The sequence below is a fragment of the Haliotis rufescens genome, unplaced genomic scaffold (assembly GCF_023055435.1).
Source record: "Haliotis rufescens isolate VD_foot unplaced genomic scaffold, xgHalRufe1.0.p SCAF_8, whole genome shotgun sequence".
Classification (NCBI taxonomy): Eukaryota; Metazoa; Mollusca; class Gastropoda; order Lepetellida; family Haliotidae; genus Haliotis; species Haliotis rufescens.
Window position 1 is genome coordinate 20,398,575 of NW_025964372.1, and position 14,337 is coordinate 20,412,911.

Genomic DNA, 14,337 nt, shown 5'->3' on the forward strand with positions numbered 1-14,337 from the left:
AGAATATTAGTATGATATCATATTTTATGATTGTCTATATTTGCAATATGTTTTGAAAGTTTGATGTAAAGGGAGTGGATTTTAAATAATGTATTATTATTGAAATGTTACACATTGTATTTCATTTGAAATGTGAAAAGAGATTTAAATGAAATATATAAAAAAATAAGCCATTGCATGCACAACGTTACTTTCAATCCCGCCAACGATGAAGACAAAATGTCCTGGGTGACCGCGCTGCGTTAGCTCCACTGATGCAGCTGGTGCACACGATGCCCCATAATTCCTGCCGGGAGATGAAGCACATACATACTAATATTTATGATTCGTTTGTTTGATGTTTAACACCGCACTCAGCGATATTCCAGCTATATGACAGCGGTCTGAAATATAATCAAATCTGGACCAGAAAATCCAGTGATTGACATCATGAGCATCGATCCACGCAAATTTTACAATGTTTATCAATCTAAAACGAAGTTCATACAACGTCTCAGTTTCACAAATGGCACTTACTACTTATTCCTGGACCATTCCATAAAACACCCTAACCACCAAGAATACTGTGACTTCCATGCTTTCACATCACTTTGTGGATTAGGGTGTCATTATACAAAGAGATCTTAGCGCTAAGGTGATCATAACTCCCATACCATAACATACATAGCATAGTCGTAGCGCTATGATTCTATTGTACAACAGCCCCCCGGGCAGTGATCTGAACATGACCACCATACCAGATATATACCGTGGAGTACTTAAATATTAATTTGAACATTTTCTCAAACTGTTTTTATGATTAAACATGTCATGTTCAGATTGTACGTCAAGAGCAATTCCAAATGAAACACTGGATACAGAAAGGTCTGATGGGTAGTTTATCATGGCGACCAGCATGTTTGATCAGACAGAAGAAATGCAATGTGTTACTCAATGACTAGAAGTTGTTTATCAAATCTTGGTGGTCAGGAAACTGAAGGTGTTGATCTACTTATATAACCCACAAGTTGGTGATACTGGAAGACGCGGGGGACTCACCTGTACCCAGTGTAGGCCATGACGGTGGAGCCGTCGTCCAGGATCTGTATACGTCTGATGAAGTTGTCCCAGGTGTTGTTACCCCAGGCGTAGTGGGTCCTGGCAACCGTGTACCAGTCTCCAGTGAACTGGAGGACAAGGGCAGATAACTCTCAACTACATCTAAACAACAGCCTGGAGGACAAGGGCAGATAACTCTCAACTACATCTCAACAACAGCCTGGAGGACAAGGGCAGATAACTCTCAACTACATCTCAACAACAGCATGGCAAGCTCCTCACAGTTATATCCCATTCGCGGGACTCTCTATACTATCGCTGCCACACGTCAAAGCTCCCCACCATGATAGGTGACCATAACGATGCTTGGAGTTGAACTCACAACTCTTTATGTTTATAAACAAGGGATGACTGTCTGATGACATATACACTTACCCCTGCTAAATTACCTTCTTTGTTTTTTCAGTTTGAATTACTATTTCATTTCAACTATCATGTAATTGGTACAGTAAGAATGTAAGTGGGAAGTTTGTTAATTTTCTGCAATCTCTAACCAATCCAATGAAACAAACAAAAAGGTAAATTCATCTGCGAAGTGTGTTCAGTCGTAAACTTTTTAAAATTCACTCTGATGTCCTTCCCAAAAACATAAACAAAAGTATAAACGTTGCTATATTTGGGGTTAGAGAGCAAATTTCAAGATTCTTGTAATGGCCAAACTGGTTACCGAGAGTGTAACGAAGGTGTCACGCGCTGGGAAGGAGCATGAACAGCATCGAGGACAAGAGCAGACAACTCTCAACTACACATCTCAACAAAAGCATCACAGACAATAGGTATGTCATACACAGTATACCAGTCCATGTCGAACTGACACACAAGGGCAGATAACTCTGAAACACTTACCCTATTCATGTCGAAGTTCCGCTGAGCACTGATGAACTCGTCCATGCACTGGACCTTGATGTAGTCTGGAACAACAACTACAGCCATGATCTAGATTCTCTGAGCAACTTTGGAGAACAATGCAACATCAGTCCCACCGCCCTACTCTAATCCCCAATCTCACTTGATCTATAAGGTGATCAGGTGAGCTAAAATGTACATAGACATAGAAAATACAAATGGACCAGCCAAACTCACCTGACGTGATTTCTCCTGCTAAGGCAGCTTGGCTGATGGAGCTCGGGATCTGACACAGGTCTGCAAACATACAGTCAGCATCAGCGTGGAGAATACAGGGATCTGATGTTCACTTTCAACCTACAAGACTCCAGATGTGCTGCATAGCTCACCTTCAACTTAACAATACTCCAGATAAGCTGCATAGCTCACCTTCAACATACAACACGCCAGATGAGCTGCATAGCTCACCTCCAACTTAACAATACTCCAGATGAGCTGCATAGCTCACCTTCAACTAACAAGACTCCAGATAAGCTGCATAGCTCACCTTCAACTTACAAGACTCCAGATAAGCTGAATAGCTCACATTCAACTTACTAGACTACAGATAAGCTCCATAGCTCACCTTCAACTTACTAGATTCCAGATGAGCTGCATAGCTCACCTTCAACTTACAACACTCCAGATGAGCTTCATAGCTCACCTTAAACTATCAAGACTCCAGATGAGCTGAATAGCTCACCTTCAACTTACAAGACTCTAGATGAGCTGCATAGCTCACCTTCAACTTACAAGATTCCAGATGAGCTGCATAGCTCACCTTCAACTTACAAGACTCCAGATGAGCTGCATAGCTCACCTTCAACTTACAAGACTCTAGATGAGCTGCATAGCTCACCTTCAACTTACAAGATTCAAGATGAGCTGCATAGCTCACCTTCAACTTACAAGACTCCAGATGAGCTGCATAGCTCACCTTCAACTTACAAGATTCAAGATGAGCTGCATAGCTCAACTCACTTTTAACTTTCAGAGTTTCAGATAGGCTGCATAGCTCACCTTCAACTTACCGAGCTCTTGACAAACTGCATATAATTTTGCTGATATAGTATTCCAAACCCAAAGAAAATATATAAATACACCATGAGAATGATTATGTGAGTAAATACTCAATGAAACAAACAGTTATCTGTAGCACTGAACATATGAATCTTCCCTGACATGTTGCATGTCAAACTATACTACTCATGTTTGATAGGGACAATCAGATGGGTCAGACATATTAAATATACATTTGACATGAGAATCAGTTTTGTGTATCGTGGAAAGATAAAAAAAAACTTTCAAAAGTTGAGTAGTAGGCTAGATGTTGATCATTCTATCATATTTTTTTTTCACTTATACTAGGACTGAGCGAAATGGATACCATCAAAGCCACTCACCAAGGTCGCTGTCCTGAATGTCGCTGAGGCGGACACAGCCATGTCTAATGTACTCTTCCAGTTGTGTCCGAGTTTCTTTGTCAACTCGCAAGTTCTTCGATATTATCTCCACCTGAATCTTGTTGCTCTTGCAGGTGCCGTCCTGGTTTGCTCCCAGGCACCAGTAAACCACTGCATTCGTGTAGTCTGTATAGATGACCTTCAAAGTTGCTGAAATACACGTTCATCTGCAGTGACTCTCTGTGCACCTCTGTTATCTGGCTCATCAGATCTGACTATCACTGTTCACATCATCAGTGTGTATATACCAACTCAGACCTCACTACCCTGAGGGTCAAAAGGATGTTAAGTACCCTGTACCACAGATGAGACCAGATCTTTTGTAGGGCTGTTCCTGAATTGATTATTGGAATTTTGGCTGCTCACAACGGCAATCGAAAAAAATCCAGAAATGTTGTATTTTTGTTTACATGTTTATATGTTTTATACTGACTGGCTGACTGACATACTGTGACTGACTGACTGACTCACTAACTCACCCATTCACTCACTAACTCACCCATTCACTCTCTGACTCACTCACTCACTGATTGGCTGTAACTCACTCAATGCATCTTCCTGAGGCAAGGGAATTAACTGACTATAAGAGTCCAGTTTCCACCAATCCTGAACCATGCTGCAATATTGAGTTATATTTTGGCTGGACTACTGAGTCTTTGTCTGTCCAATCAAAATTGCATAGCGAAATCGACATCCGTGGCTCAATAACTGACAGACTATGACACACTAGCTGACAGACTATGACACACTAGCTATATAGCTGACTGACTGTGAGAACTAACTAACTGACAGACTATGACACACTAGCTGACTGACTATGACACACTAGCTGACTGACTATGACACACTAGCTGACAGACTATGACACACTAGCTGACTGACTATGACACACTAGCTGACAGACTATGACACACTAGCTGACAGACTATGACACACTAGCTATATAGCTGACTGACTGTGAGAACTAACTAACTGACAGACTATGACACACTAGCTGACTGACTATGACACACTAGCTGACAGACTATGACACACTAGCTATATAGCTGACTGACTGTGAGAACTAACTAACTGACAGACTATGACACACTAGCTGACTGACTATGACACACTAGCTGACTGACTATGACACACTAGCTGACAGACTATGACACACTAGCTATATAGCTGACTGACTGTGAGAACTAACTAACTGACAGACTATGACATACTAGCTGACTGACTATGACACACTAGCTGACTGACTATGACACACTAGTTGACAGACTATGACACACTAGCTATATAGCTGACTGACTGTGAGTACTAACTAACTGACACTAAACATATGTGTTCATTGGTTGGTTTTCCCTGTGTACGTAGAGTTGCGCATTTTCAAGATTTAAGCCCTCTTGGTTTTAAATCTGGGTGTGGCTTTGAATCTATTTCTCAGTTGAGTGGTAGATTAGGCCCAGTATGGGAAACATCAAGCTCTTACTCCTACCTGCCATATCCCGGAACATGTAGGTGAAGTGTCCGGGTGTTGACGTGTCCTTAAGATGCATAAACTCTGTTGGGCGACAACCTTGAACATCTTTGCTGAAAATAAACCACATTCTGTAAACTACATTCTGTGAACCACATTCTGTAACCCACATTCTGTAAACCACATTCTGTAAAACATGTTCACCTTCTGTAAACAACATTCTGTGAACCACATTCTGTAAACCACATTCTGTAAACCACATTCTGTAAACTACATTCTGTGAACCACATTCTGTAACCCACATTCTGTAAACCACATTCAGTAAACTACATTCTGTAAACGACATTCTGTGAACCACATTCTGTAAACCTCATTCTGTAAACCACATTCTGTAAACCACATTCTGTAAACCACATTCAGTGAACCACATTCTGTAAACCATGTTCAGTAAATCGCATTCTGTGAACCACATTCTGTGAACTACATTCTGTAAACTACATTCAGTAAACCGCATTCTGTAATCCACATTCTGTAAACCACATTCTGTAAACCTCATTCTGTAAACTACATTCAGTAAACCGCATTCTGTAATCCACATTCTGTAAACCACATTCTGTAAACCTCATTCTGTAAACCACATTCTGTAAACCACATTCTGTAAACCACATTCTGTGAACCACATTCTGTAAACCGCATTCTGTAAACCCCATTCTGTAAACCCCATTCTGTAAACCACATTCAGTGAACCACATTCTGTAAACCACATTCTGTAAACCACATTCTGTAAACTACATTCTGTAAACCACATTCTGTAACCCACATTCTGTAAACCACATTCAGTAAACTACATTCTGTAAACGACATTCTGTGAACCACATTCTGTAAACCTCATTCTGTAAACCCCATTCTGTAAACCACATTCTGTAAACGACATTCTGTGAACCACATTCTGTAAACCTCATTCTGTAAACCCCATTCTGTAAACCACATTCTGTAAACCACATTCAGTGAACCACATTCTGTAAACTACATTCAGTAAACCACATTCTGTAAACCACATTCTGTGAACCACATTCTGTAAACCTCATTCTGTAAACCCCATTCTGTAAACCACATTCTGTAAACGACATTCTGTGAACCACATTCTGTAAACCTCATTCTGTAAACCCCATTCTGTAAACCACATTCTGTAAACCACATTCTGTAAACCACATTCTGTAAACTACATTCAGTAAACCGCATTCTGTAAACTACATTCTGTGAACCACATTCTGTAAACCTCATTCTGTAAACCCCATTCTGTAAACCACATTCTGTAAACCACATTCAGTGAACCACATTCTGTAAACCATGTTCAGTAAACCGCATTCTGTAATCCACATTCTGTAAACCACATTCAGTAAACCACATTCTGTAAACCACATTCTGTAAACCACATTCAGTAAACCACATTCTGTAAACTACATTCTGTAAACCACATTCTGTAAACCACATTCTGTAAACCACATTCTGTAACCCACATTCTGTAAACCACATTCAGTAAACTACATTCTGTAAACGACATTGTGAACCACATTCTGTAAACCTCATTCTGTAAACCCCATTCTGTAAACCACATTCTGTAAACCACATTCAGTGAACCACATTCTGTAAACTACATTCTGTAAACCACATTCTGTAAACCACATTCTGTAAACCACATTCTGTAACCCACATTCTGTAAACCACATTCAGTAAACTACATTCTGTAAACGACATTGTGAACCACATTCTGTAAACCTCATTCTGTAAACCCCATTCTGTAAACCACATTCTGTAAACCACATTCAGTGAACCACATTCTGTAAACCATGTTCAGTAAACCATGTTCAGTAAACCGCATTCTGTAATCCACATTCTGTGAACCACATTCTGTAAACCACATTCTGTAAACCACATTCTGTGAACCACATTCTGTAAACCACATTCTGTAAACCACATTCTGTGAACCACATTCTGTAAACCAAGTTCAGTAAACCGCATTCAGTAATCCACATTCTGTGAACCACATTCTGTAAACCACATTCTGTAAACCACATTCAGTGAACAACATTCTGTGAACCACATTCTGTAAACCACATTCAGTGAACAACATTCTGTGAACCACATTCTGTAAACCACATTCTGTGAACCACATTCAGTAAACCACATTCAGTAAACCACATTCAGTAAACCACATTCTGTAAACTACATTCTGTGAACCACATTCTGTAAACCACATTCTGTGAACCACATTCTGTAAACTACATTCTGTAAACCACATTCTGTAAACTACATTCTGTAAACCACATTCAGTAAACCACATTCTGTAAACCACATTCTGTGAACCACATTCTGTAAACCACATTCTGTGAACCACATTCTGTAAACCACATTCTGTAAACCACATTCAGTAATCCACATTCTGTGAACCATGTTCAGTAAACAACATTCTGTAAACCACATTCAGTAATCCACATTCTGTGAACCACATTCTGTAAACCACATTCTGTAAACCACATTCAGTGAACAACATTCTGTGAACCACATTCTGTAAACCACATTCAGTGAACAACATTCTGTGAACCACATTCTGTAAAACACATTCAGTAAACCACATTCTGTGAACCACATTCAGTAAACCACATTCAGTAAACCACATTCAGTAAACCACATTCTGTAAACTACATTCTGTGAACCACATTCTGTAAACCACATTCTGTGAACCACATTCTGTAAACTACATTCTGTAAACCACATTCTGTAAACTACATTCTGTAAACTACATTCTGTAAACCACATTCAGTAAACCACATTCTGTAAACCACATTCTGTGAACCACATTCTGTAAACCACATTCTGTGAAGCACATTCTGTAAACCACATTCAGTAAACCACATTCAGTAAACCACATTCTGTAAAACATGTTCACCTTCTGTAAACAACATTCTGTAAACCACATTCTGTAAACCACATTCTGTAAACCACATTCTGTAAACCACATTCAGTAATCCACATTCTGTGAACCATGTTCAGTAAACAACATTCTGTAAACCACATTCAGTAATCCACATTCTGTGAACCACATTCTGTAAACCACATTCTGTAAACCACATTCAGTGAACAACATTCTGTGAACCACATTCTGTAAACCACATTCAGTGAACAACATTCTGTGAACCACATTCTGTAAACCACATTCAGTAAACCACATTCTGTGAACCACATTCAGTAAACCACATTCAGTAAACCACATTCAGTAAACCACATTCTGTAAACTACATTCTGTGAACCACATTCTGTAAACCACATTCTGTGAACCACATTCTGTAAACTACATTCTGTAAACCACATTCTGTAAACTACATTCTGTAAACTACATTCTGTAAACCACATTCAGTAAACCACATTCTGTAAACTACATTCTGTAAACCACATTCTGTAAACCACATTCTGTAAACCACATTCTGTAACCCACATTCTGTAAACCACATTCAGTAAACTACATTCTGTAAACGACATTGTGAACCACATTCTGTAAACCTCATTCTGTAAACCCCATTCTGTAAACCACATTCTGTAAACCACATTCAGTGAACCACATTCTGTAAACCATGTTCAGTAAACCATGTTCAGTAAACCGCATTCTGTAATCCACATTCTGTGAACCACATTCTGTAAACCACATTCTGTAAACCACATTCTGTGAACCACATTCTGTAAACCACATTCTGTAAACCACATTCTGTGAACCACATTCTGTAAACCAAGTTCAGTAAACCGCATTCAGTAATCCACATTCTGTGAACCACATTCTGTCAACCACATTCTGTAAACCACATTCAGTGAACAACATTCTGTGAACCACATTCTGTAAACCACATTCAGTGAACAACATTCTGTGAACCACATTCTGTAAACCACATTCTGTGAACCACATTCAGTAAACCACATTCAGTAAACCACATTCAGTAAACCACATTCTGTAAACTACATTCTGTGAACCACATTCTGTAAACCACATTCTGTGAACCACATTCTGTAAACTACATTCTGTAAACCACATTCTGTAAACTACATTCTGTAAACCACATTCAGTAAACCACATTCTGTAAACCACATTCTGTGAACCACATTCTGTAAACCACATTCTGTGAACCACATTCTGTAAACCACATTCTGTAAACCACATTCAGTAATCCACATTCTGTGAACCATGTTCAGTAAACAACATTCTGTAAACCACATTCAGTAATCCACATTCTGTGAACCACATTCTGTAAACCACATTCTGTAAACCACATTCAGTGAACAACATTCTGTGAACCACATTCTGTAAACCACATTCAGTGAACAACATTCTGTAACCACATTCTGTAAACCACATTCAGTAAACCACATTCTGTGAACCACATTCAGTAAACCACATTCAGTAAACCACATTCAGTAAACCACATTCTGTAAACTACATTCTGTGAACCACATTCTGTAAACCACATTCTGTGAACCACATTCTGTAAACTACATTCTGTACACCACATTCTGTAAACTACATTCTGTAAACTACATTCTGTAAACCACATTCAGTAAACCACATTCTGTAAACCACATTCTGTGAACCACATTCTGTAAACCACATTCTGTGAAGCACATTCTGTAAACCACATTCTGTAAACCACATTCAGTAAACCACATTCAGTAAACCACATTCTGTAAAACATGTTCACCTTCTGTAAACAACATTCTGTAAACCACATTCTGTAAACTACATTCAGTAAACCGCATTCTGTAAACTACATTCTGTAAACCACATTCTGTAAACCTCATTCTGTAAACCCCATTCTGTAAACCACATTCTGTAAACCACATTCAGTGAACCACATTCTGTAAACCATGTTCAGTAAACCGCATTCTGTAATCCACATTCTGTAAACCACATTCAGTAAACCACATTCTGTAAACCACATTCTGTAAACCACATTCAGTAAACCACATTCTGTAAACTACATTCTGTAAACCACATTCTGTAAACCACATTCTGTAAACCACATTCTGTAACCCACATTCTGTAAACCACATTCAGTAAACTACATTCTGTAAACGACATTGTGAACCACATTCTGTAAACCTCATTCTGTAAACCCCATTCTGTAAACCACATTCTGTAAACCACATTCAGTGAACCACATTCTGTAAACCATGTTCAGTAAACCATGTTCAGTAAACCGCATTCTGTAATCCACATTCTGTGAACCACATTCTGTAAACCACATTCTGTAAACCACATTCTGTGAACCACATTCTGTAAACCACATTCTGTAAACCACATTCTGTGAACCACATTCTGTAAACCAAGTTCAGTAAACCGCATTCAGTAATCCACATTCTGTGAACCACATTCTGTAAACCACATTCTGTAAACCACATTCAGTGAACAACATTCTGTGAACCACATTCTGTAAACCACATTCAGTGAACAACATTCTGTGAACCACATTCTGTAAACCACATTCTGTGAACCACATTCAGTAAACCACATTCAGTAAACCACATTCAGTAAACCACATTCAGTAAACCACATTCTGTAAACTACATTCTGTGAACCACATTCTGTAAACCACATTCTGTGAACCACATTCTGTAAACTACATTCTGTAAACCACATTCTGTAAACTACATTCTGTAAACCACATTCAGTAAACCACATTCTGTAAACCACATTCTGTGAACCACATTCTGTAAACCACATTCTGTGAACCACATTCTGTAAACCACATTCTGTAAACCACATTCTGTAAACCACATTCAGTAATCCACATTCTGTGAACCATGTTCAGTAAACAACATTCTGTAAACCACATTCAGTAATCCACATTCTGTGAACCACATTCTGTAAACCACATTCTGTAAACCACATTCAGTGAACAACATTCTGTGAACCACATTCTGTAAACCACATTCAGTGAACAACATTCTGTGAACCACATTCTGTAAACCACATTCAGTAAACCACATTCTGTGAACCACATTCAGTAAACCACATTCAGTAAACCACATTCAGTAAACCACATTCTGTAAACTACATTCTGTGAACCACATTCTGTAAACCACATTCTGTGAACCACATTCTGTAAACTACATTCTGTAAACCACATTCTGTAAACTACATTCTGTAAACTACATTCTGTAAACCACATTCAGTAAACCACATTCTGTAAACCACATTCTGTGAACCACATTCTGTAAACCACATTCTGTGAAGCACATTCTGTAAACCACATTCAGTAAACCACATTCAGTAAACCACATTCTGTAAAACATGTTCACCTTCTGTAAACAACATTCTGTAAACCACATTCTGTAAACCACATTCAGTAAACAACATTCTGTGAACCACATTCTGTAACCCACATTCTGTAAAACACATTCTGTAAACCACATTCAGTGAACCACATTCTGTAAACCATGTTCAGTAAACCGCATTCTGTAAACTACATTCTGTAAACCAAGTTCAGTAAACCGCATTCTGTAAACCACATTCAGTGAACCACATTCTGTAAACCACATTCAGTGAACAACATTCTGTGAACCACATTCTGTGAACCACATTCAGTAAACCACATTCTGTGAACCACATTCAGTAAACCACATTCAGTAAACCACATTCAGTAAACTACATTCTGTAAACCGCATTCTGTAAACCACATTCTGTGAACCACATTCAGTAAACCACATTCAGTAAACCGCATTCTGTAAACTACATTCTGTAAACCAAATTCAGTAAACCGCATTCTGTAAACCACATTCTGTGAACCACATTCTGTGAACCACATTCAGTAAACCACATTCAGTAAACCGCATTCTGTAAACTACATTCTGTAAACCAAATTCAGTAAACCGCATTCTGTAAACCACATTCTGTGAACCACATTCTGTGAACCACATTCAGTAAACCACATTCTGTGAACCACATTCAGTAAACCACATTCAGTAAACCACATTCAGTAAACCACATTCTGTGAACCACATTCTGTGAACCACATTCAGTAAACCACATTCAGTAAACCACATTCTGTAAACTACATTCTGTGAACCACATTCTGTAAACCACATTCTGTGAACCACATTCTGTGAACCACATTCTGTAAACCACATTCAGTAAACCACATTCTGTAAACTACATTCTGTGAACCACATTCTGTAAACCACATTCTGTGAACCACATTCAGTAAACCACATTCAGTGAACCACATTCTGTAAACCACATTCTGTGAACCACATTCAGTAAACCACATTCAGTGAACAACATTCTGTGAACCACATTCTGTGAACCACATTCAGTAAACCACATTCTGTAAACCACATTCAGTGAACAACATTCTGTGAACCACATTCTGTGAACCACATTCAGTAAACCACATTCTGTGAACCACATTCAGTAAACCACATTCAGTAAACCACATTCAGTAAACTACATTCTGTAAACCGCATTCTGTAAACCACATTCTGTGAACCACATTCTGTGAAGCACATTCAGTAAACCACATTCAGTAAACCGCATTCTGTAAACTACATTCTGTAAACCAAATTCAGTAAACCGCATTCTGTAAACCACATTCTGTGAACCACATTCTGTGAACCACATTCAGTAAACCACATTCAGTAAACCGCATTCTGTAAACTACATTCTGTAAACCAAATTCAGTAAACCGCATTCTGTAAACCACATTCTGTGAACCACATTCTGTGAACCACATTCAGTAAACCACATTCTGTGAACCACATTCAGTAAACCACATTCAGTAAACCACATTCAGTAAACCACATTCTGTGAACCACATTCTGTGAACCACATTCAGTAAACCACATTCAGTAAACCACATTCAGTAAACCACATTCTGTAAACTACATTCTGTGAACCACATTCAGTAAACCACATTCTGTGAACCACATTCTGTGAACCACATTCTGTAAACCACATTCAGTAAACCACATTCTGTAAACTACATTCTGTGAACCACATTCTGTAAACCACATTCTGTGAACCACATTCAGTAAACCACATTCAGTGAACCACATTCTGTAAACCACATTCTGTGAACCACATTCAGTAAACCACATTCTGTGAACCACATTCAGTAAACCACATTCTGTAAACCATATTCAGTAAACAACATTCTGTGAACCACATTCTGTAAACCACATTCAGTAATCCACATTCTGTGAACCACATTCTGTAAACCACATAAAGTAAACCACATTCAATAAACCACATTCTGTTAACCACATTCTGTAAACCACATTCAGTAAACCACATTCTGTAAACTACATTCTGTAAACAACATTCAGTTAACCACATTCTGTAAACCACATTCACATTCTGTAAACCACATTCTGCATATTAACATAAAAAAACAAAAAAAACACTGATATATATATGTGCGTAAAAACATTTACACATCTGGATGGTAATAATCTTTACTCCAGGATCTTGATGATGGATCCTAAGTTCACAGCCCACCCCCAACTGTTGACAAGTGTATCAGATAGGCCCCATCAGACACTACATTACGGGTGAAAGCTGAAGTGACACTTATCAGATGCACCACCTACCAGGAATAAGCTAGTGATTGAGTGAGGGAATGAGTTGAGTTTAATGCCGGTTTGAACAGTATTTTTATTCCCTATGTAATATCATGGGTGGCCCAGTGGCTGAGGCTTGCCAGACTCTGATGAACATTTGAATCCCCCTGATTATGACTCTTGGTGTGTCTCCACCATGTCCTGTGAGTTTCACCCACAGGATTAACATAATCCACATCACTTTGAACTTTCCTCTCATGTTAAGCTGACATCGTCAAATAACTGAAATGCTATTCAAAGTCATCAAAGACATCAAACCCATCTCACTCATTCTACATTCTGCCATTTCTGTTGTACCTTGCCGTGATATTGCTGGAATACTGCTTGTATCCCGTGTCGTTACACACAAATTGTTACTCGTGAAAGGCGACTATGCTTGTCGCAAGAGGCGACTAACAGGATCGTGTGGTCAGGCTCGCTAACTTGGTTGATGCATGTCATCTAACCCCAATTGCCTGGAGCGATGCTCATGATGTCAATGACTGAATTGTCAGGTCCAGACTCGATTATTTAGATCGCCATCATATGGCTAGAATATTGCTGAGTGCGAGTTAAACAACCAAAAAACAAAAAACAACAACTTGTATTCCCTGTAGTAACACACAAAAGCTTACTCGTATCCCCTGTAGGAACAAAAAAGGCGGTCGTCTTGGCTGACGTGAAAGTCCCGGATCTCTGAGGCCCACGACCGATCTCCCCAGATGTGCTGCGTCTTGGCGATCGTGTGCCATGAACCCGAGAACTGACAACAGATACATTCATAAC

At 39.0% G+C, this 14,337-nt stretch overlaps 1 protein-coding gene across 3 annotated transcripts in view; it reads right to left on the reverse strand.

The window, feature by feature from the left end:
- LOC124114183 overlaps positions 1-14,337 on the reverse strand; it is a 209,670-nt gene that overhangs the window by 22,843 nt on the left and 172,490 nt on the right. For all 3 annotated transcript variants that reach the window (XM_048388931.1, XM_048388932.1, XM_048388933.1), the window contains exons 58-64: positions 14,187-14,314; positions 4,930-5,024; positions 3,387-3,596; positions 2,182-2,241; positions 1,945-2,009; positions 1,039-1,166; positions 192-286 (exon numbers count right to left, since the gene is read on the reverse strand). In XM_048388931.1, the coding sequence (XP_048244888.1) occupies positions 192-286; positions 1,039-1,166; positions 1,945-2,009; positions 2,182-2,241; positions 3,387-3,596; positions 4,930-5,024; positions 14,187-14,314 (781 nt within the window). The remainder of the gene's footprint in view (positions 1-191; positions 287-1,038; positions 1,167-1,944; positions 2,010-2,181; positions 2,242-3,386; positions 3,597-4,929; positions 5,025-14,186; positions 14,315-14,337) is intronic.